Raw genomic sequence first — 23,767 nt, forward strand, 5'->3', positions numbered from 1 at the left:
AACCCATTAGACTAGGGACACCCTACTTCCTGGTAGGGAATCCCAGGAGTAATGGCAGGCCCCCTCAGGAAAACTTACAGACTTACCAAAGCTCAACCTAAAAGGGAGGGATGTCTCAGGAAAATCTAAGGCTTTAACACCCCAAGTTGAGAACAGGAAGAATAAGGTGTTCTGAGACCCTTGTTACCCATATTCTGCCCTCTTGACACCCACCCTGCAGACCATGACCCCCAGGTCGATGGCAGGACAGAATGATGCTGCCTCCAAGGAGGAAAGTGACATCTTGTCTCAGGAGGAAGGGCAGGTGAGGTCCCCAGGGAGGAAGCAATCAGCCCATTCTTAGGGGGAGGAGGTGGCAGGAATCCCAAGTGCGAGGTAATGATGGCCTGGGCCTCAAATGGAACATCCCCCACATGGTGGTCCTGAGAAGCTGTGCACCACTGCAGGATGGGGAGGCAGTGGCTGGCTTCAACACTGCCAGGCCAAGTTGCCATCATTGTGGAACGTGGAGCTTTGTGTGAACTGAGAGGGGGGCAAAGCTGGTGTGAGCAGGGAGAGGATCTAAATCCTGGCTTTCCCTGACATCTGGTGGAGCAGGGCATCAGTTCCCCCACCCGCACAACACAGAACCTGCCTGAGCCCACTACTGTGTCCCCTTCCTCCATCCCAGGAAAAGAGAAGGTGCCAACAGAGAACCGCTGTATGTCCATCTGGTAAGACGGCTGGCCCCACCCTGCTGCACAGACCAGTGAGGGAGACAGGCCATCCCCTCTCAAACCTTCCTGACCCAGGGAGGAGAGGGAGAAAAACCAGGAGGCCAGACACCCTGACCTTCCTGATTGAGCCTCCCCTGCCCTACTTGAGGAGGAGGTGGGAACTCCAGGCCCCTCACCAGAGCTGGCTGCACATCTACCCTTTATCACAGCTGACTGGTCCCCCCAGGCCAGGAGGGTACCTTACCCTGGGTGAAGGTTTCTCCCAGCAAGGGACCCATCTGTTTGTGCCTTTTAGAGGTGGAGAACAAGGAAGAAGAAGGGCCAGGGAGCTGGGGCCCCCAGCTTCTGAAAAAGTTCTGGCCTGGCTGGTTCCCAGCTGTGGACACCCCAAAGATGCAGAACCATGAATGAGAAAAAGGATCCAATAAATCCTCAAGTTCCTGCTATGTACAGCCTCATTTCAGTTGCCTCATTTCAGGGGCCCCAACCTGCCTGAACAAGCCCACTCTGGCTCCATCCACACACTGTGTCCTGAGAGCTGCAGGGACACTGCTTCCTGCCACAAAGCTGTCACCATAATGGATACTCTCGGGTGGCTCGAGGTGGCCCTGGCTGGCCTTCTGACTCAGGACAGGGAGCTCCCAGCTTGCAGGACACTACAGTAGGTCCTGCGAGCTGGGAGCTTCCTGTCCTGAGGGCACTCAGGAAAATGCTGGTTGAGCCCCAGAGGGATGCTGTGGGGTCCTCTGGAAAACAGGCCTCGGAATGGCTCTGCTCTGAGCGTCTGGAGTTCTCCATCCCAGGAAATACATGGTCCTTAGATATTGGAGCCAGGGCAAGCCTATGCTTGGAGCCACAGGTGTCGCAGCAGCCCAGCTCACGGGAGTCGAATAGTATCTTCTCTTCCTCCTCCTCACCACAAACTGCACTACCCTGTGTGGGCTCACATGGCACATCTGGGTGCAGGATTTGAGCAGGCAGGACCAGGATGGCCACCATCCCCACAGTGCTAAATCAATAGCACCTGATACTATTTCTCATGGAAGCTGCTCTCGGGGTCCCCCTTGGCCGGTGTCAGGCAGAGTAGGTTCAGGGCACCGAGGAAGGAACCTCCCATTCTGTACCCATCAGCCCAGGTGCTGGATCATTAGGTGATGCACAGGCCCCACGCTGCCTGGCCTCAGGCCTCCCAGGACCCTCAGCCCATAGCACCAGAAAGTCATCAGTCAGGTCTCAGGGTGGCTGGGCTGGGTCCCAGGTCATCCTGTGCTCTGTCAACAGCCCGTCCAACAGGGGTCATGAAGGCCTTCTGTGTGGGGAAGCCCCTGCCAGGCAGCCCCAGGATGAGCAAGAGCACCGGACTGCATTCAGCACCTGGGCCAGATCCAGGTCCCAGCCTCCTCCAGGGTGGACCCAGAACCTACCTGTTCCTGCCAGTGACCTGCTCCTTCCCAGCTGCCAGACTCCACACTTTCTTCTGGCCCTGGGCTGCCAGAAGGAATGGGAATCTCATGTGCCTATGGGGATCTGGCACGGGCAGGAGGCCAGGCTCATCTCCACTCTTGGAGCCCTCACCTGTCCCATTACTGTGGTGTGCGCTCTGCCCGCCTCCAGGCCTTTCCTTCTGCAGTGGCCTCTCCTGGAATGAGTGACTTCTCCCCGTGGCCCCTGCAGACTGTAGGCTGAGCTGCCTGGAGCGCATCTTGCCTGGAACCCTGAAGTGGGCGGCGTCCTTCATATCAGCCTGCAGTAGAGCCATACTTGGAGCGGCTTGTGTGGGCGAGGGGGGCCTCATGTTGAACAGGCTGCTGTGTTCGGGAGAGCACTGGGGATAAAGGGGAGGGTTGGAGCTAAAGGGGTGTCCTGGCAGAAGCAGGGTGGTTTGGGGGGCTGCCTTTTTCTCCCTACTCCCACCCGACCCCAACATTGTTCTTGTGAGCCCATCGCCCACTGGAAGGTGGCACAGAGGTAGGAAGCCACCCTTGTCCCCCACTGCCCCAGGGAATTCTTGCCTGGACCTAAGCTGCTCAAGGTGGACATGGAGAAGTACTGCTTCCCTTGCCAGGTGGGCACCTTGGGCACCATGATGGTCCCTGGGAGAGGAGTGGGCACATGGGCATGGCCAAGTGTGCTCTAGCTCTAGCTTCTGCACTGCCACCTGGACCCTGTTTCCACTACCACAGCCCCGGGTCAGCTCTGTCCCATCCACTCCTCTGTTATCCCCCTAGAACCCCTCCATGCTGGAACCCTCTTGTACCTGTGTACAGGTCCGTCTCCAGAGACACTGCTTCCCTGCAGTCCCTGGCTGGGGGAAGAAGCTCTTCAGCCCACCCTGGCTCTGCCCACCTTGACAACCTTCTCACTCCAAATGGCACCAGCCCTGCCCTGGGTCTTGCCCATTCTACTGAGGCCTGGCCCATGCCCCCCTCCACCACCCCCGACAGGCTGTTGCCTTGCCCTCCTCTCCCACCCATTCCTGGGACTCTTTCTGGCTTTGGTCCACAGGACCCAGCCAGTCTCCAGACCCTGTCCCCGTCTCCAATTTGCCTTGAGATCATGGCCCAAAGTTAAGGTGCTCCTAGATGGGTACCAGTGGTCTATCACGGGTGCCCCATCCTAGTTCACCAGCACCTTGTGCAAAGCCGCAAGCCCACTGAGCACCACCAGCAGACTCCAGGACAGCCGCAGGCTGAATAGTTCCTGGAGCGGCAGCACAACAGGTGGAGGGGCAGGGCACTCCTCAAGTCGGGGTCCCCACGTGGCTTCCAGTTCACTCCACTGTGCAAGCCTTGGGAATAATTTCTGGAATAATTTGAAAAGAACTGGTATTCATTCTTTAAAGGTTTGGTGAAATCAAGCAGTTATCCATGTGGCCCTGGGTTATTTGTTGTGGGAGATTATATATTATTGAATCAATCTTGTTTTACTTGTTTTCTTTGGGGGGGCAGGGGGTGCTACGGATTTTTTTTTTAATGTGGTGCTGAGGATTGAACCCAGCACCTCACCGTGTGCTAGGCGAGCGTCTACTGCTGAGCCACAGCCCAGCCCCATTTGTTTTTATGTATTTAGGTTTTTTCTTTTTGTTAGGTACTCTAGCTGAAGCCTCGTCAGTTCTGTGTATCTTTATTTTTTAAATCAAGTCTTAGTTTCATGGATTTTTTTGTATTCTTTAGTCTTATTTATTTGTATGCAATCTATTATTTCTTATCTTTCAGGGGTTTAGGTTTGTTCTGTTTCTTTGAGTTGCATCATTAGGTTGTTTATTTGAAATCTTTCAGCATTTTTGATGTGGGTGCTTACTGATATAATTTCGTTCTTAATGTTGCTTTTGCTGTAGCCTGTAAGTTTTGGTATGTTAAATTTTCATTCCAAGACATTTTTAAATTTCCTTGATTTCTTCCTTGATACATTAGTCACTCAAGAAAATATTGATTTTCATGTAACTATCCAATTTCCAAAGTTGTTCTTGTTGATTTCTGGGTTTATTCCATTGTAGTCCGAGAAGATTGCAGGTATGATTTTTGCCTTTTTAAAAAATGGGTTGAGAATTGCCTTGTGGCCTATCCTATGGTCTGTCCTGGGGAATGTTCCACTTGGTGATGAGAAGAATGTGTACTCTGCAGATGCTGGGTGAAATTTTCTGTAAATGTCTGTTAAAGCCTCTTGTCTATCTTTTTTTTTTTTTTAAAGAGAGAGTGAGAGACAGAGAGAGAGAGAGAGAGAATTTTTTAATCTTTATTTTTTAGTTTTCGGCGGGCACAACATCTTTGTATGTGGTGCTGAGGATCGAACCCGGGCCGCACACATGCCAGGCGAGCGCGCTACCACTTGAGCCACATCCCCAGCCCTTGGTCTATCTTTTTTATTTTTTCTTCTTGGTGGTGCTAGGAATCAAACACAAGATCTCAAGCATAGAAGGCAAGTGCTGTATTGTGAGGCCTCTGTTCATTTTTTGTCTGAATGAACTTTGCATTGATGAAAGTGAGGTGTCGAAATAACAATTATTGTTGTATTAGAGTCTGTCTCTTCTTTTAGGTCTTATAACATTTGTTTTGTACAAATGGGCACTCCATTATTGGATTGTGTGTGTGTGTGTGTGTGTACACACACACACACACACACACACACACAACTGTAATTTCTTCTTGATAAAATGACCCCTTTTTCATCCTATAATAACCTTGTCTCACAGGTTTTTTTTTTTTTTTTGTACCAGGGATTGAACCCAGGGGTGCCTAACCACTGAGCCACACCCCCAGGTCTTTTTGTGTTTTATTTAGAGACAGGGTCTCACTGAGTTGCTCAGTACCTCTCCAAGTTGCTGAGGCTGGCTTTGAACTTGTGATCCTCCTGCCTCAGTCCCCAACCCCTGGGACTACAGGTGTGCACCACTGTGCCTGGCTTCTTTTTATAGTTTTTGACTTAAATCCTATTTTTTCTAAGTGTAGCTATTCCTTCTCACTTGCAGTTTCCATTTGCATGGTTTATCTTTTCCATTCGTTCATCTTGGTTCTGTGTCTTTCCTGACAAAGTGTACCATGGGCGATCTAGCACTGGGTTTTAAAAATCCATCCATCTAGGCTGTATTAATGAGGGAAGTCAATCCATTGATAATTAAGGTTGTTGTTGATAATACACATTTAATTTTTTAAAATTTTTATGGTTGCTTTGCATATCCTTTGTTCCTTTCCTGATCATCTTTGTAGCTTGGTGGTTTTCTGTATTATTGAGGTTTGACTGATCTTCTCTACTAGTGATTTTTATACTAGTGAGTGTTTTCACGGTGGTAGTTATCATGATTTTGCTTCTAGTGTAGGATTCCTTTAACCTTTTTTACAGGGTAAGTTTGGTGGTAATGAAATACCTTAGTATTTGCTTGTCTTGGAAAACGTTTTCTTTTCTGGAGGATAGCTTTGTGTTGGGTATAGTATTCTCGGTTGGCATTTGTTTTTTTCAGAACTTTGAATATATCATCCCATTCTCTCCTTGACTATAAGAATTTTATTGAGAAATCTGCTGTTATTATAATCAGGAATCCCTCATGTGTGACTTGATGCTTTTCTCTTGCTGTTTTAGAATTCTCTTTTTCTTGACTACACTATGTCTCAGAGATGTTTTTTTTTCTATGCCTTTCCCCCCTTTTTATTACTTATTTTAGACATTGATGGACCTTTATTTTATTCAATATTTGCATTGCTAAGAATTGAACCCAGTGCCTCCCTCACACATGCTAGGCTCTTTCACTGAGTCACAACCCCAGCCCTTATTATTACTTTCTTTTAAAATTTTGAAACAGGCCTCACTAAGTTTCTTAGAGCCTCACTAAGTTGCTTAGAGCCTCATTAAGTTGCTGAGGATGGCCTCCAACTTGAGATTCTCCTCCCTTCGCATCCCAAATCACTGGGAGTACAGGTGTGCACTATCATGCCTGGCTGGCTTTCCTTTCTTGGGCACTCATAATGTACACAGGATGGTCTACCATGAACCTTGCAGGTTTTCTCCTATTTTCTTTTTTTTCTGACTGAATTATTTAATAAGACCTGTCTTCAAGCTCAGAAATTCTTTCTCCTTCTTGTCCAGGGGCTGTTGAGACTCTCAACAGTATTTTTGTTTTGTTTTGGTTGGTTTTGGTTTTTTTGTGGTGCTGGGATTGAACCCAGGGCCTTGTGCATGCAAGGCGAGCACTCTGTCCACTGAACTAAATCTCCAGCCTCTCAATAGTATTTCTATTTTATTTATTGATTTATCCTCAAGGTTTTTGTTTGGTTCTTTTTCATGGTCTCTCTTTGCTCAATTTCTTGACTCTATCCTCCATTGTCCTCCAGGTTTCATTGAGTGGTCTTCCTATATTTTCTTATATCTAATTACATTTCCTTAAAATCATTTTTGGTTAATTCATTATCAGTCAACTCTTCAATTTCCTTTTTTTTTTTTTTTTTTTTGGTGGGGAGTCTCTTGCTAAAGGCTACTTCAAATGCATGATATAACCATGTTTTCATGTTTCTTTGTCCTAATGTTGGTATCTGTTGCCTCTACCAAGTTTATAGGGTGGCTTTTATAGTAAAAGACATCCTACTAGAAACACCAACTCAGGGTGCTGGTTGGATAGGCTGTGGTGGCTTTGCTTTGGGGGTAGTTTGGTGTCTGTGTAGCTTAGTCAGCTGTGATCAACATGGCAATGTCTAGGGTATCTGAGAGGCCAAGGCTGCAGGAACCTGTGAGACTGGACCATTATCTGGGATGCAGCTTCTCAGATGGAGCTGATTGGTGGGTAGCTCTGGGCACTGTCAACCCAACAGAGGGCGTGGAGCACCTGTCAATATCTGTGGGCCACACGAGGTCAGGGCTACTCTGATATACTGGCCCATGCAAGTAAGGTGCAGCTGGGACAGCAGCAGAGTGTGGTGCCCATCAGCTCCCAGCATTGTCCTGCTGGGCCCAGGCAGGTGCAGCACAGGGAGCAAGTGGACTCCTGTCTGTGTCAGGGCCCATGCCACTGGGCCCCAATAAGTGCCTCTCATTGTCTAAGGGCTCCTTAGGTGATTTGGTTTGGGACCTCTGCAGGCTGCCTCCCCAGGGAGGGCTGTCTAGCTGCTTTCTGGGGCTGGGGAGGGGGCAGGGCCACTTGTCTGCTTCTCAAGACCCAAGCAGGCTGTTTCCAAAAATAGGCTACCATCTGCTTCCTGGGGCCAGGTGGAAGGGGCTACAGGGGTCACAGGAGGATGGGGAGTAACATATAGCAGCATTCTAGGGCCCTTGGTGGGCAGACCCACTCGGGAGGGCTGTCTGGCTGCTGCCCAGTGGCAAGGGCAAGTAGGAAAGGCTGCCTGGCTATTTCCAAGTCAGCTGGAGGCTACTGCCCAGTGCTGCTGTCCTATATCACCAGAGACCTCGAGGAGCTAGCCATTCAGGGTAGACTGCCTTGGTGTCTCCCAGGGCCATGAGCAGGTGGGCAGGGCCATCCAACTGGTTCAGGGCTGGCTGAGTGGCTGAAGGCAGGCTGTCGGCTGCCTCACAGGACCCTGGATAGGTAGGGTCTCAAGATGGCACTGTACAGCAAAAGCCTGGGCCGGGAGGGGGGCACAGAATGGGTTGGAATCCTTCTGTGGGGCAATGCAATAGTTTGGTGATCCAGAAGTTTCTAGAACTGAGCTCCGGGACTGAGGGCTGCAGGCTTCTCCTGCAGCAGAAGCTTTAGGGATCCACAGCAGCAGTGGTGACTGCTGGGCACCTGCCACTCACTCTGTCCCTGCCAAGTGAAGTCCCTCAGGGGATGAAATGGAGGTGCTATGTGCTTAGTTCCTTTCTTTCCAAGACCATCACACATCTCTGGGCTGCTCAATGTCACTGCCACATCCCTGCCGCACTCTAGCGCACTGCCTCAAACACTCCTGTGCACCATCTGTTGTTTTGTCTGTTTTAGTTCTTTTTTTGTTTTTGTTTGTTTGGTTTAGTTCTTGTGGAAGGGAACATGTGTGGCACCTCTGGTTAGCTATTTTGCTGATGTCATTTTTGAAATGCCCTTTTTAATTTCCATCTTGTTACTTAGGTAACATACATTTGCATACTTTCCTTTAATTCTTTTTTTAAATTAATTTTTTTAAAATTTACATATCACAGCAAAATGCACTATAATTCATATTACACATACAGAGCACAATTTTTCATATCTCTGGTTGTATACAAAGTGTATTCACATCAATTCGTGTCTTCATACATATATTTTGGATAATGATGTCCATCATATTCCACCATCATTTCTAACCCCATGCCCCCTCCCTTCCCCTCCCACCCCTCTGCCCTATCTAGAGTTTGTCTATTCCTCCCAACTCCACTATGAATCAGCCTCCTTATATCAGAGAAAACATTTGGCATTTGGTTTTTGGGGACTGGCTATCTTCTCCAACACCGTCCATTTACCTCCAAATGCCATGATTTTATTCTCTTTTATTCTGAGTATTATTCTTCCTTTCATTCTTTAGATATTTTTTCTAATAGCTCTGAATGTATGAAAATGAACTTTTTTAATATTTATTTTTTAGTGGTAGTTGGACACAATACCTTTATTTTATTTATTGTTACATGGTGCTAAGGATGGAACCCAGGGCCCCCGCATGCACTAGGCAAGTGCTCTACCGCTGAGCCCCAGCCCCAGCCCCTGTAAATGAACTCTGGTAACAACTTCAACATCAGGGTCAGTTTCCATTAATGGCTCTTTTGTATAACTGTGCATATTTATGGAGCACAGGGTGATAATTCAATAGGTATATAAAATGTATAATGACCAAATCAGGATAGTTATAGTTAGCATTCCATACATTTAGACATTAAAATTTTTATTAACATAATTGTAAATATCAGGCAAAGTGTGATATTTCAACACAGGTATACTTCATAACTATATGAACTATAGGTTATTGTGAACTATAATCTATGTGCTGTAGAACACTAGAACTTAACTTCTAAGTAAGGATGTTTTGGTACCCATTATCAGCTCTCCCTCTCTGCCTTCCTGCTACCTTCCCAGGCTCTAGGGATGACTATTATACATTTAGATTGGCTGTTGTTAGCATCTACCTGAGAAGAGTACTCAGTATTTGTCTTTCTGTGTCTGATTTATTTCACTTTTCATAATGTGCTCCAGTTCCATCCAGTCTGCTTCAAATAATAGAATATTTATGGCTGAATAATAAAGAAGAAAGTTGTGATATATACTAAAAGAAGAAAGATAAACCCAAGCATCCTTAGCAGCAACTCAGAGGAGGCTGAGGCAGAGAATTGCAAGTTTGAGGCCAGCCACAGCAACTTAGCTAGGCCATAAGCAACTTAGTGAGACCTTGTCTCAAAATATAAGAAAGGGGCTGGGGATGTGGCTCAAGCAGTAGCACGCTCACCTGGCATGGGTGGGGCGCTGGGTTCCATCCTCAGCACCATATAAAAATAAAATAAAGGGCTGGGGATGTGGCTCAAGTGGTAGCGTGCTCGCCTGGCATGCGTGTGGCCCGGGTTCGATCCTCAGCACCACATACCAACAAAGATGTTGTGTCCACGGAGAACTAAAAAAATAAATATTAAAAAAATAATAATAAAATAAAATAAAGACGTGTCCACTGAAAACTAAAAAATATTTTTTAAAATTTCTCTCTTTCTCTTTCTCTTTAAAAAAAATATAAGAAAGGCTGGGAATGTGGCTCAGTGGTTTAAGTGCCTCTGGGTTCAAATCTTCATACAAAAAAACAAAAAAAGCACAAAAGAACAAAGATGGAGGTTGTGTGTATGTGTGTGTGTGTACAATATACTGAAATCTATAGCAATCAAAATAGCATGGTATCAGCATAGAAAGTCACACACAGCAATGTGTTCTTGGGCCTGTCGTCCCAAGTCCTCCCAAAGCCTCCCTGTTCACTTAGAAGTGAGCACTCTTCATCACTAAAACTCAGCCCAACCCCCAGTGGAGTCAGACAGACAGTACCCAATTCTCCCCACACAATGTGTGACACAGGTACAGAGTTGGTAGACAAAGACTTTAAATGAGCTCATGAGCTCTGTTCCATGAGCTAAAAGGGAAGCTGAAGATCCAACAATATCATTAATGGTAGAGAAATATGAGCAGGAACCAGAGACGTTCTGCAGTTGCCCCCATATGCATACACACCCAAGAGGTTCAAGGACGCCCATGTAGGATAACCTCCAAGAGATGCACATCTGTACACACCATAATCCATCTATCAAAAGCCTAGAGAATTTTGAAGCAGCAAGAAGGGACTCCTCACAAAGGAAGGAGCCTCAATTACATTAACATGTGATTTTGACTCACAACCTTAGAGGCTAGAACAGCGAGGACTGTCCCTCAGGAAGAGGCTGGAGGGAGCTGTTCAGGCTTGGCAAGGAGCTTCTGGCTCTACCCACTGGTGGGTCAGGAGACTAGTAAGCGCACCACCCCCCTGTGGCCTGCTGACACCCAGATGAGAGCTGCCAGTGTCAGGCCAGAGCCCAGTAATGCGGGCTGGACAGTGAGCCAGATGGGGCCTGAGGCTCCCTGGGAACAGTCTCCAGCCTGGAGAGTCTGTTCCAGGCAATGTCATGTCACTGAGAACCAGGCTGTTGGTGCTGGGCTGTGCCTGTGGAGAGCCTGCCCAGGCCTGAGCTTGGGTGGCGTGGTGGGTGTGTGAGTGAGTGTGTGTGTGTCACTGAGTGTCAGTTCTAGTGTGCAGTGGGAGAGGAACCAGCACTGCTGTAGTTTGGGTAAGGGTTGCATGTCCTCCAAAGTGTCATCTGTTAAAATTCAGTTCCCCTGTAAGGTATGAAGGGATGGAAACTTATCTGACCACGGAGATTAAAGTGGAACTTTGGAGAGTCATCTGCCTTAGATAAGCCGCTGACATGCAGCCCAGGGATTGAATCCTGGAGGCTTTGTCAGAGGGAGATCAGCTGGCCGAGTCTTCCTGACTCCCTCTACGTGGGTCACTGGGACTTGGCCAGAGGAACCCACCACCCGCAGTGAGGCCTGGAACCTCTAGAACCATAAACCACAGCCAGCCTCTTCCTTTTAAGGTGACCTGCCCTATTTCATTCCAGCAGCTGGGAATGGACTAATCCCGGTGGAGAACCTCGTTCCCCTGGAGAGCTTGGTCCACCTGTGCTCCTGTCCCGTGGTTCCCTGATCACCATGACCTCATGGAGGACCCAGGCTGGTGTGCATGGCAAAGGTGAGTGGAAGGCACTGAGGAGAGGGAGGGGAGGCAAGGAAGGAGGGGCAGTGCTCAGGGGCAGGCGTGGCCACGTCAGGGAGGGGGCCCTGTGAGGAGTGGAGGGCAGCTCAAGGCACACCTTGGTGCTGTGATGAGCCTGGGCCTCCTTCAGAGGGTAAGGTGCAGGGACGGGGGCGATTCCCTGTCTCCATGCCCTCCCCTGGGTGTCACCTGGAGAGGGCAGGAGGGCCAAGGGCCTGGGAGGCTGCCCCGGCCCCGGCCCCTCCCTGCACTCTCTGCCTGCACAGTCAACAGAGTGTGTTGGCTCCAGGCAGAGGGCGAAGGGCAGCCTCAGCTCCTTTATAAGGGAAGGGCCCAGGCAGTCAAGTGCCCAGGGTGTAACAAGACTGTCCTCCCTGGCCCCAGGTTCCTGGAGTGGCCAGGAGAGCCGGGTGTGCCAGAGGAGCTCGTGGACAGCACGGCAGCCATGGGGCTGCTCACTGGGGACGCACTGTGGGCCGTGAGTGTGGCCGTGGCCGTCTTCCTGCTCCTGGTGGACCTGATGCACCGGCGCCAACGCTGGGCTGCACGCTACCCTCCAGGCCCCCTGCCACTGCCCGGGCTGGGCAACCTGCTGCAGATTGACTTCCAGAACATGCCCAGCTCCTTCCAAAAGGTAAAGGAGCCAGGTTTGGTGGTGCACACCTGTGATCCCAGCATCTCAGGTAGCTGAGGCAGGAGGATTGCAAGTTCCAGGTAGACTCAGCTATCGCCAACTATCCTAGCTGGGATCAAAAAAATCTGACTATTCCAATAACTTAAGAAAACTGCGAAGAAAGCACACAAACACAGAGAGGTGTTTGTGTGCTTTGTTTTCAAAATCCGGGGACCTCTTTGTGAACTTAGAGGTCTGTGGAAAGAGAGAGAGAGCCACTGGAATTCTTTATTATATAGGGGACACACAAGGGGAGTTTCCATGGAACATTCTATTCAAAAAAGGGCAAAGGGGTAAGATTACAAAGGAACAGGTGAGTGTCTCTCAACCCCACCCAGTAAAGCCTACTCCTGGAGCCACACCACGCCAAGCAGAGGTAAAGCCCAGGTGATTGCAGGCTGCAATAATTTTTCAGGATCTCTTGCTCAAGCCTTAAAGGGGTGCATTTCCAGAGTGACTCCCCACACTCAGCAACTTAGTGAGACCTTATCTCAAAATAAAAAAATAAAAAGGGCTGGGAATGTAGCTCAGTGGTTAAGTGCCCCTGGGTTTAGTCCCTTATACCCGATCCCATGCACACAGAAAGGTAAAAGAGTTTATGGTGGTCACTGTGGAGGTTCTGGTGTCCCTCCGGCAACAGAGATGGGTGGGTGGTGAGTGAAGCCACAGGTGGACCAGAGCTGTGCCCTAAAAGGAAGCAGGTCTGAGAGGCGTCCTAGAAGAGGGCACGGCAGAGCCGGAGGCACTTTCAACATTCCAAGAACAAAAGTGTGAGAGGACAAACACCAGGGGGTGGGACTGGGCTTGGCTGTGGGTTTGGGATCCAGGTGCACAGGTATAAATTGTGTAGGCCCCAGTCCCTTGTGATTCCATCAGAGGGAAAGGTCTTGGGGATGGGGGAGGGGCCAGGGTCCTGAGCAGCACATCAGTCAGGAACTGGAGGTGGACACAGGTCGACAGAGACCACTTCAACTTTTCTGTGCTGGGGGCTTGCGCCTCACTGCTCCCCTCTGTGACCCTGTCTCCTGCTCTGTACAGTGGGCTGCTAGTGACAATATCCTGATTGGCAAGGTCCTTGTTGCCGCGTCCAGAAAGTTGGATCCAAACTGAGTTAGTCCACTTTACAGGGTGTGACTCCCAGCCTCATGTTCCCACATGTCAATACCAGGTCTCTTCCCGGAGTTGGCACACTGCAGAGTCCCTGGGTCTTTTGTGTTGAGGTGAAGGTCTGCAGCCCAGCAGGGAGTTCAGCTGGACAAATACGTGTCCCTTTTGCCTACAGATGCGGTTCCGTTTTGGTGACGTGTTCAGCCTGCAGCTGGCCTGGAAGCCTGTCATTGTGCTCAATGGGCTGGCCGCTGTGCGGGAGGCGCTGGTGAGCCACAGCAATGACACTTCCGATCGCCCGTGGAGGCCCATCTATGAGCACCTGGGCTTCGGACCACGGTCTCAAGGCAAATTTCAGCAGCCGCAGAAATGGAAAACTGGGGGATGGATGGGTGTGGGCAGCTGATACCTGGAAATAGGGATCAGTGACTTCAGGACCTACAGGGGTGGACACACCGGCCTACGGAGAAAAGCCAGAGATGCATGTGTCCTGACTGAGTAGAAGAGGGATCCTATGACATCAGGGGAGGAGAAGGGTAGGGAAGGTAAGTCTCACAAACTGTCCCTGCCATTCCCAGGGGTGATCATGGTAGCCTATGGGCCTGCCTGGAGCGAGCAGCGGCGCTTCTCCGTGTCCACCATGCGCAACTTTGGCCTGGGCAAGAAGTCCCTGGAGCAGTGGGTGACCAAGGAGGCCAGCTGCCTCTGTACGGCCTTTGCCAACAAGGCTGGTAAGTGATGGGCTGAGGGACACAGCAGGGATGAGATGGGCAGGCCTGGGAGGCAGGGCCACACCATGACTGGCCTGGTCCCACCCAGGAAGCCCCTTTAGCCCCAAGACTCTGCTGAACAGAGCAGTGTGCAACGTGATCTCCTCCCTCATCTATGCCCGACGCTTCGAGTATGATGACCAGCGCATGGCCAAGATGCTGGACCTTGTGGAGGACATGCTGAAGGAAGAGTTTGCCTTGGTGCCCATGGTGAGGAGTTCAGGGGACTATCCAGGGACAATTCTGTGCAACCAAGACTCCCAGCAGGCTTAGCATGCAGGGGCGATGGGAGAGGGCATCCCGGAGAGGACACTGTAAGAGGGAAGGCCTGGAGGTGAGCACATCTCAAACAGTAGCAGGACAGGTGGGCCAGGGTCAGAGGGCTCCAGGAGAGGAAAATGAGCCCGTGCCCGCTGTCCAGCTAACACACAAGCTCGAGATTCCCATGGTGGGCTGCTCCTTCCGGCAGCCCAGGCCAGCAGAGAGCTTGGAGGCTGGCTCTGGGGAGGGAGCTGGTCACTGGGTGGAACAGGCAGGCCCGGGTCCACCCTGGAGGAGGCTGGGACCTGAGTGTGTTCCAGGAGAGAGAGGAGCACAGGAGGGACCCAGGTCCCCTCTGTGGCTGTCACAGGTGCTGAATGTGGTCCCAGTGCTCCTGCGCATCCCAGGGCTGCCTGGCAGGGTCTTCCCTGCACAGAAGGCCTTCATGGCCATGGTGGATGAGCTGTTGGAGGAGCACAGGATGACCTGGGACCCAGCCCAGCCACCGCGAGACCTGACTGACGCCTTCCTGGCGGAGGTGGAGAAGGTGAGGTGGGGCTGCCTGAGATGGGCCAGGGGACGTGGGCTGAGGGTCCTGTGAGGCCCGAGAATGGGCAATGTGGTGCCCCGTCACCCAGCACCTGGTCTGATGAGTGTAGACTGGGAGGTCATTGGTGACTTTCTTCCTTGGCTCCTGAGCCCACTGTGTCTGCCTCTGCACAGGCCAAGGGGAACCCTGAGAGCAGCTTCAATGATGAGAACCTGCACATCGTAGTGCTTGACCTGTTCACCGCGGGGATGGTGACCACCTCGTCCACGCTGGCCTGGGCCCTCCTGCTCATGATCCTGCACCCGGACGTGCAGCGTGAGCTGGGATGGGGAGGGAGAGCTTCGAGACAAAAGGTCCCCTCGTTTTAAGTGGGACATCTGTGTCTCCAAGCATAAGCTGACCCAGTCCACAATAAGCCTGATATCCTGCTAAGCTGGACACAGCCCTGAGATGGGAGAGGGTCAGGGTGCAGGCCCCTGGGTGCTGACATACTGTGGGGTTGCTTCTCTGTCCAGGCCGCGTCCAACAGGAGATTGATGAAGTGATAGGGCAGGTGCGGCAGCCAGAGATGGGGGACCAGGCCCGCATGCCCTTCACCATGGCTGTGATTCACGAGGTGCAGCGTTTTGGGGACATTATCCCACTAGGTCTACCCCACTCAACAACCCGTGACATTGAGTTGCAGGGCTTCTTCATCCCCAAGGTAGGCCTGGTGCCCTCCTCCCAAGCTCCAAGTGACCAATAAGCTAGTGACCCAGCATGGACACTGCCAGGGGAAGGAGGACTGCATCTAGTTCCCCTGATTCCCAGTTCCCCTGGCACCACCTGGCCCAGCCTGAGTGGGTCTGGGAAGCAGAGAAGCCGCCAGGCCAGCGCAGAACCACAGAGCCCAGGTTGTTGGGGGGAAGTAGATTAAAACGTGCCTCAGATTGTTGTAGCAACTGCAGTGCTCGGGGACAGAGGTTAGTATGGGTGTCAACAGGGCCCTTGTCACCTGGCCCTGCCATCATGTCCACAAGGATGTTGAGAATCTTTGGCTCTGAGGGTTACTTCCAAGGGTTCAATGTGGACCAACTAGAGTCTGCCCACCCTGGTTCAGTGGTCAGGTCCTGACATCCCCCTCCTAGTCCCTGCTCATGGCAGGTATCTCCTCCAGGGGACGATGCTCATCACCAACCTGTCATCTGTGCTGAAGGATGAGACCGTCTGGGAGAAGCCCCTCCGCTTTCACCCTGGACACTTCCTGGATGCCCAGGGCCACTTTGTGAAGCGGGAGGCCTTCATGCCTTTCTCAGCAGGTGCCTGTGGGGCCTCCCTGTCCCTCCCCAGGGCTCCTTGGAGGGGTGGAGGCCAGGGACAGGCTGACTGAGCCGGAGTCCCCCCTCACAGGCCGCCGCGCATGCCTTGGGGAGCCCCTGGCCCGCATGGAGCTCTTCCTCTTCTTCACCTGCCTCCTGCAGCGCTTTAGCTTCTCGGTGCCCCCTGGACAAGCCCGGCCCAGTGACTATGGCGTGTTTGGTACCATAGTGACCCCATCCCCGTACCAACTGTGTGCTGAGCCCCGCTAGAGGAGGTGTAGACCCCAACCCTGCCTCCAGACGGGGCTCTGATGTTCAATAAATCAGTCTTGTCACTGCCACTTTGTTCTGAGATGCCCCTGGATCTGTTTGGTGTTGGGGATGCAAATCAAGTCAAGATGGCGCCTGGCAATTTGTCAGGAGGAGTGGCTTGTGAAGCAACACCAGCGAGCCATTAAGATAATGAGGATTCCTTATTGGCTGACTGCTGTATCTAGATGATGTTAATTGAGTCAAGCTGTGTGTAATTAGTTAGGTATATATACCTCTGCTGTCCAGCAGAGAAGCGGCTCCCGCTTACTTGGGTGCCCGCTACTTTGAGTTCTTGCTCAGTTCCTGCTGAGTTCACTCGCAATAAAGTAGTTCCGGCTTCAACCTTCAAGTTGCTTGTCACCTCCCGGTTATTTGGCCCAGCTGGACTGCGGCAGTTTGGTCCTCAGCCACATGTCTGAATCCAGGCCTCGACCCTGCCTCATCCTTCCTGACCAGTCACACGTGAATGCACATGAGAAATGGGCATCCTGGTGCTCAGCAGGTGACATCTGGGCCCATGACACCCACAGAGACCCATCACTGGCTGCTGGGTTGGTGGCCAACTGCATGCAGATGTCTAGACTCTGTGGATCTCAGATTAGGGACAAGTGAACAGGTTTCTGCCAGACATTAGTGCCCTCCCTGACTGCCTGGCAGATGGTGTGACACAGGGAGTGGGACCTGCTCCCCAGGGAAGTTTGACCAAGCCTCTGTGTCCAGGGATTTTCTTGGGGTTGGTCAGGTGGGATGGAGATGCCCTGTGGCCAGCTGCCACAACTCAGTCCCTGTCCCTCCCAGGCCAGAGGAGATGGCCCAGTGCCCCCGCCCAGATCCCATCCCTGGTGTAAAGAGCCTCAGATATACAGAGGCGCTTGCCAAGGAGGATGCGCCCAGGCCTTAGGGACGGTCTCCTGCGGCCCGACAGGAGTCAGGTGTTTGGTTGAGAATGTGGGATGGAATCCCCAGGCCTGCTGAGCAACTCTGTCCTCCAAGGGCCACTTGGCTCTGCGTGAGCGTCTGTGTTTGTTTTGTGGTGAGACTTGTGCCTGACATGTACTCTCTGAACTGGTGTAAGTGCGCAGCTCAGTGGTATTAGAACATGACCAGGTAGAAAACATCACCCTGGCGTCTGCCCGACTCCGCCCTGCAACCCGAGACTCTGGGTTCCTGCAGCTTCCCCTTCTCTCCGCCCCACAGGGTCTGCAGCCATCTTTCTCGCTCTGTGAAGGTGACTCACACAGTGACGTCTTTGGAGTGGGTTCATGTTTCGCTTATATCCCTGATGTCCTTAAATTCATCCAGGTGGTAGCAGGGATCAGCACCCCATGTTGAGGGCAGAATGACATCCCATCCTGTGGGCACACTGCAGTCCCCCTTGCTGTGGTTTGTCTCTTTTGGGTGTCAGGTACCAGTGGTCAGCAGTTTGGCAACTTTTTAAATGGGAAATTTGAGGAGAAAATAATTTATCCATATAAAATATCACGGCCTTCTGGGTAGCATGAGGACACCTCTCGTTCTGATCACGTCTCATGCTGACATCCTCCCCCCAGTTCAACTCCCCATGTGGGCCTGGCAGGGTCTCCCCTCAGCAGCAGAGCAGAGGTTGGAGAGGGCCACGGATCTGAGAGAGAGAGGGACCCCATGCACAGACCCTCACTGCAGGGCGCTTCTGGCCAGCTCCCAGGTCAGCCGTGTTATCGTCCCTGCTGTGCCCAGGCTGGTGGGCATGAGGGGTAGGGACAGCAGCACAGTATGCAGCGTGGCTCATGGGCAGCTTCAGGCATCCCCTGGGACCTGGGGTGGGTCTCTGTGGATAAGGGCTCCTGTCCCCTGCTTTCCTGACCCACTCACCTGCCAGAGGACACTGGCCTCCACCTGCAGCTGTGACGGTGGGTGTACAGCGGTGTCTGTGAGACCCTCCTTCAGCTCCTGTGGACATAGACTCAGAAGTGGAATTCTGGCTCACGGGGCAAGTCTCTTTCCATTTTTGAGGCCCACTGTGCTGTTTCCCGCGGTGGCTCTACCATTGAGGTTCCCGCCAGAGCACAGGGCTCCACGCCCTGCCCAAGGCCCTGGCAGCCCTTGTTTTCTGTGGTTGGTTCCTCCCCCTCCTCCCTGCCTTTCTTCCTCTCTTGCTGTACTGGGGCTGAGCCCAGGGGCTTGTGCCTTCTAGGACAAGAGCTCTGCCACTGAGCCACCTGCCCAGCCGTTTCTGTTTTACTGAGACAGGGCCTCGCTAAGTTGCTGAGGCTGGTCTTGAACTTGTGATCCTCCTGCCTCAGCCTCCTGGGTAGCTAGGAAGACCAGCGTGGCCCCCGTGCCAGCTGGTGCTTGTCCTCTGGTAGGTGGGTGAGGGGTGGTCTGTTCTCCACATGCGCAGGGCCTTGCTCTAGTTGGAGGTGCTTCTTGGGGTCATCTTCTCCCACTCTGTGTGGCCTTCTCCCTCTGTGGAGAGCGGCCTCCCATGCCCAAAGGGTTCAATTTTCATGAAATCCAATTTTTCCACTTGTTCTTTGTTTCCTGTTCTTCTGCTGACCTGTCCTCGATGTCACTGCCAAACCCTATGTGCCCAGCAATTGCCCCTGTTTTTTTCCAAGAGTTTCATAGCTTGAGCTCACACATTTAGTCAGGTCTTTGATCCAATGTTACTTTTGCATACGTGCCGGCTGACGGGTGGCTCACTCCTGTGCATGTGGACGTGCAGTTTTTCCAGCACCGTTTCTGGAAGGGGTGTGCTTTTCCTGTGGAATGGTGTCGGCACCGTTGTTGGAAATCATTTGGCTACACGGAGTGAAATGGTTAATGTGGGGAATGTTCTGAGGACTGTGTTGTCAGGTGATTCCTTGTTTGCAGAACCCAAGGCTTACCTGCATACACCCAGGTGCAGCCCCCTACACACCTGGGCTGTGTGGTAGCGCCTCTCCCCCTCCTAGGGCGCAGGTCACTGTTCTGAATGACAGAGGCAGTTTTGCTCAAAGTTGAGTTCAATATGACCAGGTGATAGGAGCATTTTAGGTTCATGTATATGTATGTGGTGGAGTGTCATTATATGTCCACACTTGTCACATGACTGTCTGAAATGATCTATTTCCAGGAATCTCACCTGTTGATATATTTGTCTTTTCTTCCCGCCTGTACCACACCGATTTTGAAGCCAGTACTAGACAGGCAGTCAGTGTCGATTGGTAAATCAAGTCAGGTCGGGTCAAGGAGGCCAATTTTGAGTGAGTCTGGGAAGTTGGAGGCTGTCCCCTGAGGGATCTTATCAAGAACCTGCCCCTGGGCCAACCTGTTGCCAAGGTAACCTGTCCCAGGAATTTCCCCTCCCTACAGGGAGCAAAAAGGTTGTTAACGTGCCTTGTCTACTCCATCCTGGCCCTCCCCCTTCAGCCCACCTGCTTCCCACCTTTTGGCCTTCCCACTGAGCATCTCCTGGGCCTAGTCACATCTGCAGAAAGGAGAAAGATAAGGGGGGAAGGCAGGAGAACAAAGGAAGCCTAGGACATATGAAAAGGGCAGAACACCTTGCTTCTTGGGATACCAGGATACCAGCTGTGGCCCCTTCTCCTTCATGGGAGAAGTCTGTTACCCCTTTTTAAATAAACCCTGTTTCGTATGCTTGCCTTGGCCTGCTTCTTTAATGTTCGAACTTCAACATGTGGGGAAGCAGGACTTGTCATCAATAACCAGAGGTATCATATTTGGAGGTTCCACTGAGATCTACACGGAGATAAGCTCCTCTCCACGCACGTTGCATCTGTTCGAGGTGCATCTTTCTGTCTCTTTCATTTTGGAAGATGATGGGCACCCATCCGCTATTTAAATGCAGTTAGTGCAGCCACCACTTATCAAGACTCACGTGAAAGGTTTCCTGGCCTAGGCAGCTCTCAATCACCTGTTCAATACAGAGCAGGCATGTTGGGTTCTGCCAAATCTGCTTCCTACTCTTCTGTCCAGGCCCGCAGAGCAATTGGCGTGAGTACACAGTGTCCCTAGTCCTGATCTGCCTTGGATGCATGGAGGTGGTTGAAGGAGTATTGAAAAATTGCAGAATTTCTGGCCTGGGCTATACTCAGGCAAAAATCCTAAGGTTCCTTCTCTGAAAACTCCTCCTGACCGCCCTAAGGGGTATCTAAGGTGATCAGTAGATGAATGGCACTGAGAGAAAGCCCCATTTATATTTGCCTCCATGTGGGCCATGCAACACTCCCAACCCCGCATCCATTCCCTCCTGGATGCTCCCTTCTTTTGCCAATCAGAAACACTAGCAATTCAGATTGTAGGGCTGAGGGAAAGACATGGGATGATTAGTGAGAAAACATCCAGGTTCCCTTTGTTCACATAGTTAGCCTTCACAAGCCAGTTTAAAATCTCCCATTACTATTCCTATGCTCAGATGTACTTAACATACTTAAAAAGAAATGCTGCAAGAGGGAGGCACTCTATTTTAACCAACTCCTCCCATAAATTCCTCCGGAAAATGGTGTTTGTTATGTGCTTAACCACCAATAGATGTTCCCCTTACCCTCAGGAGGTTCCTTTAGCCTACAGGACAGCAATTAGGCACAAAAGGTTAGGACATACAATTATCCTCTTTTTCATGTTTTTTTTTTTTTTTTTCATAATCAGGAGTTATAGTGGCCGGGAGGAAAGCAGTCAGGCCCTTAAGTCTGAATCCTCCCACGGTCTCTGGCACAGGGCAAACTGGGACCCTCGCACTTTGTCCAAAGAAGCCAGAAATAACTTTGGCAAAGCCAGGTGATGAGAGACGGGTTTTCTGGACCATAATAAAGCTCAAGTTTAGGGAGACGTCCCTAATTAGATAAAAAATTTTCTCTGATGAGGGAGAAAACTTAAAATTTCCATCATTCACGTGGGAGCTTCTCTCTCAAGTCAGTTTGACCACTTGTCGACACACTGGGAAATTACAGATGATCAGGAAAGTGCCTCATGTTCATGTGTTTTCAGGCCTAACCTCAATGTCTACCAGGAGAGAAGGCCTTAAGGAATCACCTACTGAGGAAGAGAAATCAAGAGGACCGCCCCCCAACTTAAAACAAATAAGAACAAATTCAGGGAAATTTTCAGAGGATCTAAATAAATATATTGGGATGTTTCTAAACTTATGCCAGCTACTTGACCTCACCTGGAAAAATATTATATTATTCCTTAGCAAACTTTAGCCTCCAATAAGAAGGATGCCACCCTAAAGCAAGTAGCTAAAGAATTTGGGGATGGACCTACATCTTGCCCATGTCCCAACATCACAAGCTAGAAGCAAACCTAATATTCATCTAGAGCACCGGCAATTCCCAGAAACGATTCTGACTGGGATCCAAATGATGAACAGAATGCTTAGAAGATTACACTTTTCCAAATGTGGGTTCTTGACGCCCTCAGGAAAATCAGGCTAAAGCCCATTAACTATTCCAAGGTCTCTGAAGTTACTCAGGACCCCCAGGAAAGCCCTGCTATTTTCATGAGAAACTCAGGGAGACATTAAAAACACCACCCTCCATCTTGAATCCATAAAGGGCCACCTACTTTTAAAGAATAAATTCACCCAAAAAGTTTACCCCCCCTCTGAGTTATGGATAGGTTTTGGAAGCCTGTAAGAACATTAAAACAGGGGTTTGAGCCCCTGTTCTCAACTTACCTGTGGACAAAATTTAACCTGTTTGTCACTAAGGCCCTAGGAACAGTCACACAAAATAATGGAACTGCTCAATAAGGAGCTTCATATCATAGCTTTGCTCTCAAAATTAATAGAAAATAAGGTATTATAATTTTCAACATCCAAACCTGTCCAATTACCAACAAGGAAAAAAAATGGTTAAAATGCCTTAGACCTGAGGTTTCTGCTCAGGTTAGCAGTTGTCCCTGCTCCTTCCAGACCTCAGCCAGGACTTACATTGAAATGCAAATGGAAGAAGCCTGCAAGCTCAGTGGGAGACTGATCTAAGGCCCAAGGAAAAAACAAGTAAAAGTGTCTTTTCCAAAAAGTAAATTGTATGGTACTTTCTAATTACAGGCTGGTCATTTTTTCTAGGACTCTTGCTTTTTCTTAGATTTTGTTTTTTTTTTTTTTTTTTTTTTTAGATCATGATTTTGATTCTGCAGACCTAGGTTAATGTTTTTCTAATCAGTTCTATTTTTATTTCACTGTGGAGTTTGTAAACATTGCAATGGAGATTTCACCTGCAAAAAGGTACAAGGCCTTTACTATTGTATTATATGTACACACTTGTGTTATGTGTGTATATCCATATATCATGTACATGATATAAAATTTGATATATAAGTGAATAAGTGCTCATAAAATTTAAAAAATGGATCTAAATATCTTTAATTCACATGGTTTAAAACGGTTTGATTTAAATTGGGTAAACAGATAAAAATAAAGATGTCTTTAAAGTTAAACTTACAAGTTTCTCTAAGTGGTCAAAAAAATAATAATAAAATGTTTATGTATATAAATTTTCTAATATCCCTTGGATCTAGGACTTTTCTTCAACAAGGAAGAAATGGCTAATACTATTCAATACACTTGTCTAATATTTTGGTAAAATAAACTTGACATGGGGATTACTCATATGTATGACTAATTTTTTTAGTCATCTGATTAAATTTACAAGGTTAAAATGCTAAATGTTAAATATTATCAAGTACTCTTAATTCCTTAAATTTCATTAGGTAACATTATTGATGTTTTCATAAGTTTGTAAATGAAAGAAAAAAAGGATTTAAAGTTGCTTTGTTGGGAAAAGTATAAACAGCAGCCGTACCCCAGAGAAAAACCCCAACATGGTGCCTAAGGACTTCTTCTTCCTACCTCCTCCTTTTCTGCAGTGGCGCGAAAAGTTCCCGCCCTTGTGAATTCTCCCGCCGGCACCAATTTCAAATCTCGCTGGTGGGGAACCTCAGCCCCAATGAGAACTAATTCCTGGGCGCGGGAGCTGATATCTGGAAGAACTTGCCAATAAACGGGCGGCCTGCCATTTATCTAAGCCCTGCCATCTCCCCCTTAGTTCTATATAAGCACACAGCTTTTTGTAATAAAATTGGAATTCTCCGGCGAAGTGTCTTTGCATGGGGAATTCTTTCATTCTGGTGCCCCGTGTGAGGAGACGGGTGAGCTCTTTCCAACAAGAGCCCCGTCCCCTGCCCCGCCAAAGACTCTCCGCCCTGGTCTGCTCTTTTCAGACGCCAGCTTTCCTGCACTCACCACTGATCCCACCGTAGGTAAGCTTCCCTTGACCCCGGCTCGCCAACTCCCTTGGAGCTACAGCTGGTACTGTGACGTTGTCTGGCACACTAGATGCCCGGTGGGGGGAGGGAATTCACACC

General features: G+C 50.0%; 2 protein-coding genes across 2 annotated transcripts in view; both read left to right on the forward strand.

The window, feature by feature from the left end:
• Window positions 1-23,767, forward strand: part of SMDT1 (single-pass membrane protein with aspartate rich tail 1) — a 155,480-nt gene that overhangs the window by 35,210 nt on the left and 96,503 nt on the right. The window lies entirely within an intron of this gene.
• Window positions 11,394-16,378, forward strand: LOC308658762 (cytochrome P450 2D17-like; the record flags this gene model as incomplete). The annotated part of the gene is made up of 10 exons (XM_081311604.1): window positions 11,394-11,425; window positions 11,834-12,083; window positions 13,405-13,576; window positions 13,808-13,960; window positions 14,049-14,209; window positions 14,631-14,807; window positions 14,984-15,125; window positions 15,326-15,513; window positions 15,967-16,108; window positions 16,200-16,378. The coding sequence occupies 10 exons, from the start codon at window positions 11,394-11,396 to the stop codon at window positions 16,376-16,378; spliced, it is 1,596 nt and encodes a 531-aa protein (XP_081167730.1).

The sequence above is a fragment of the Spermophilus citellus genome (assembly GCF_964194105.1).
Source record: "Spermophilus citellus genome assembly, chromosome: 10".
NCBI lineage: Eukaryota > Metazoa > Chordata > Mammalia > Rodentia > Sciuridae > Spermophilus > Spermophilus citellus.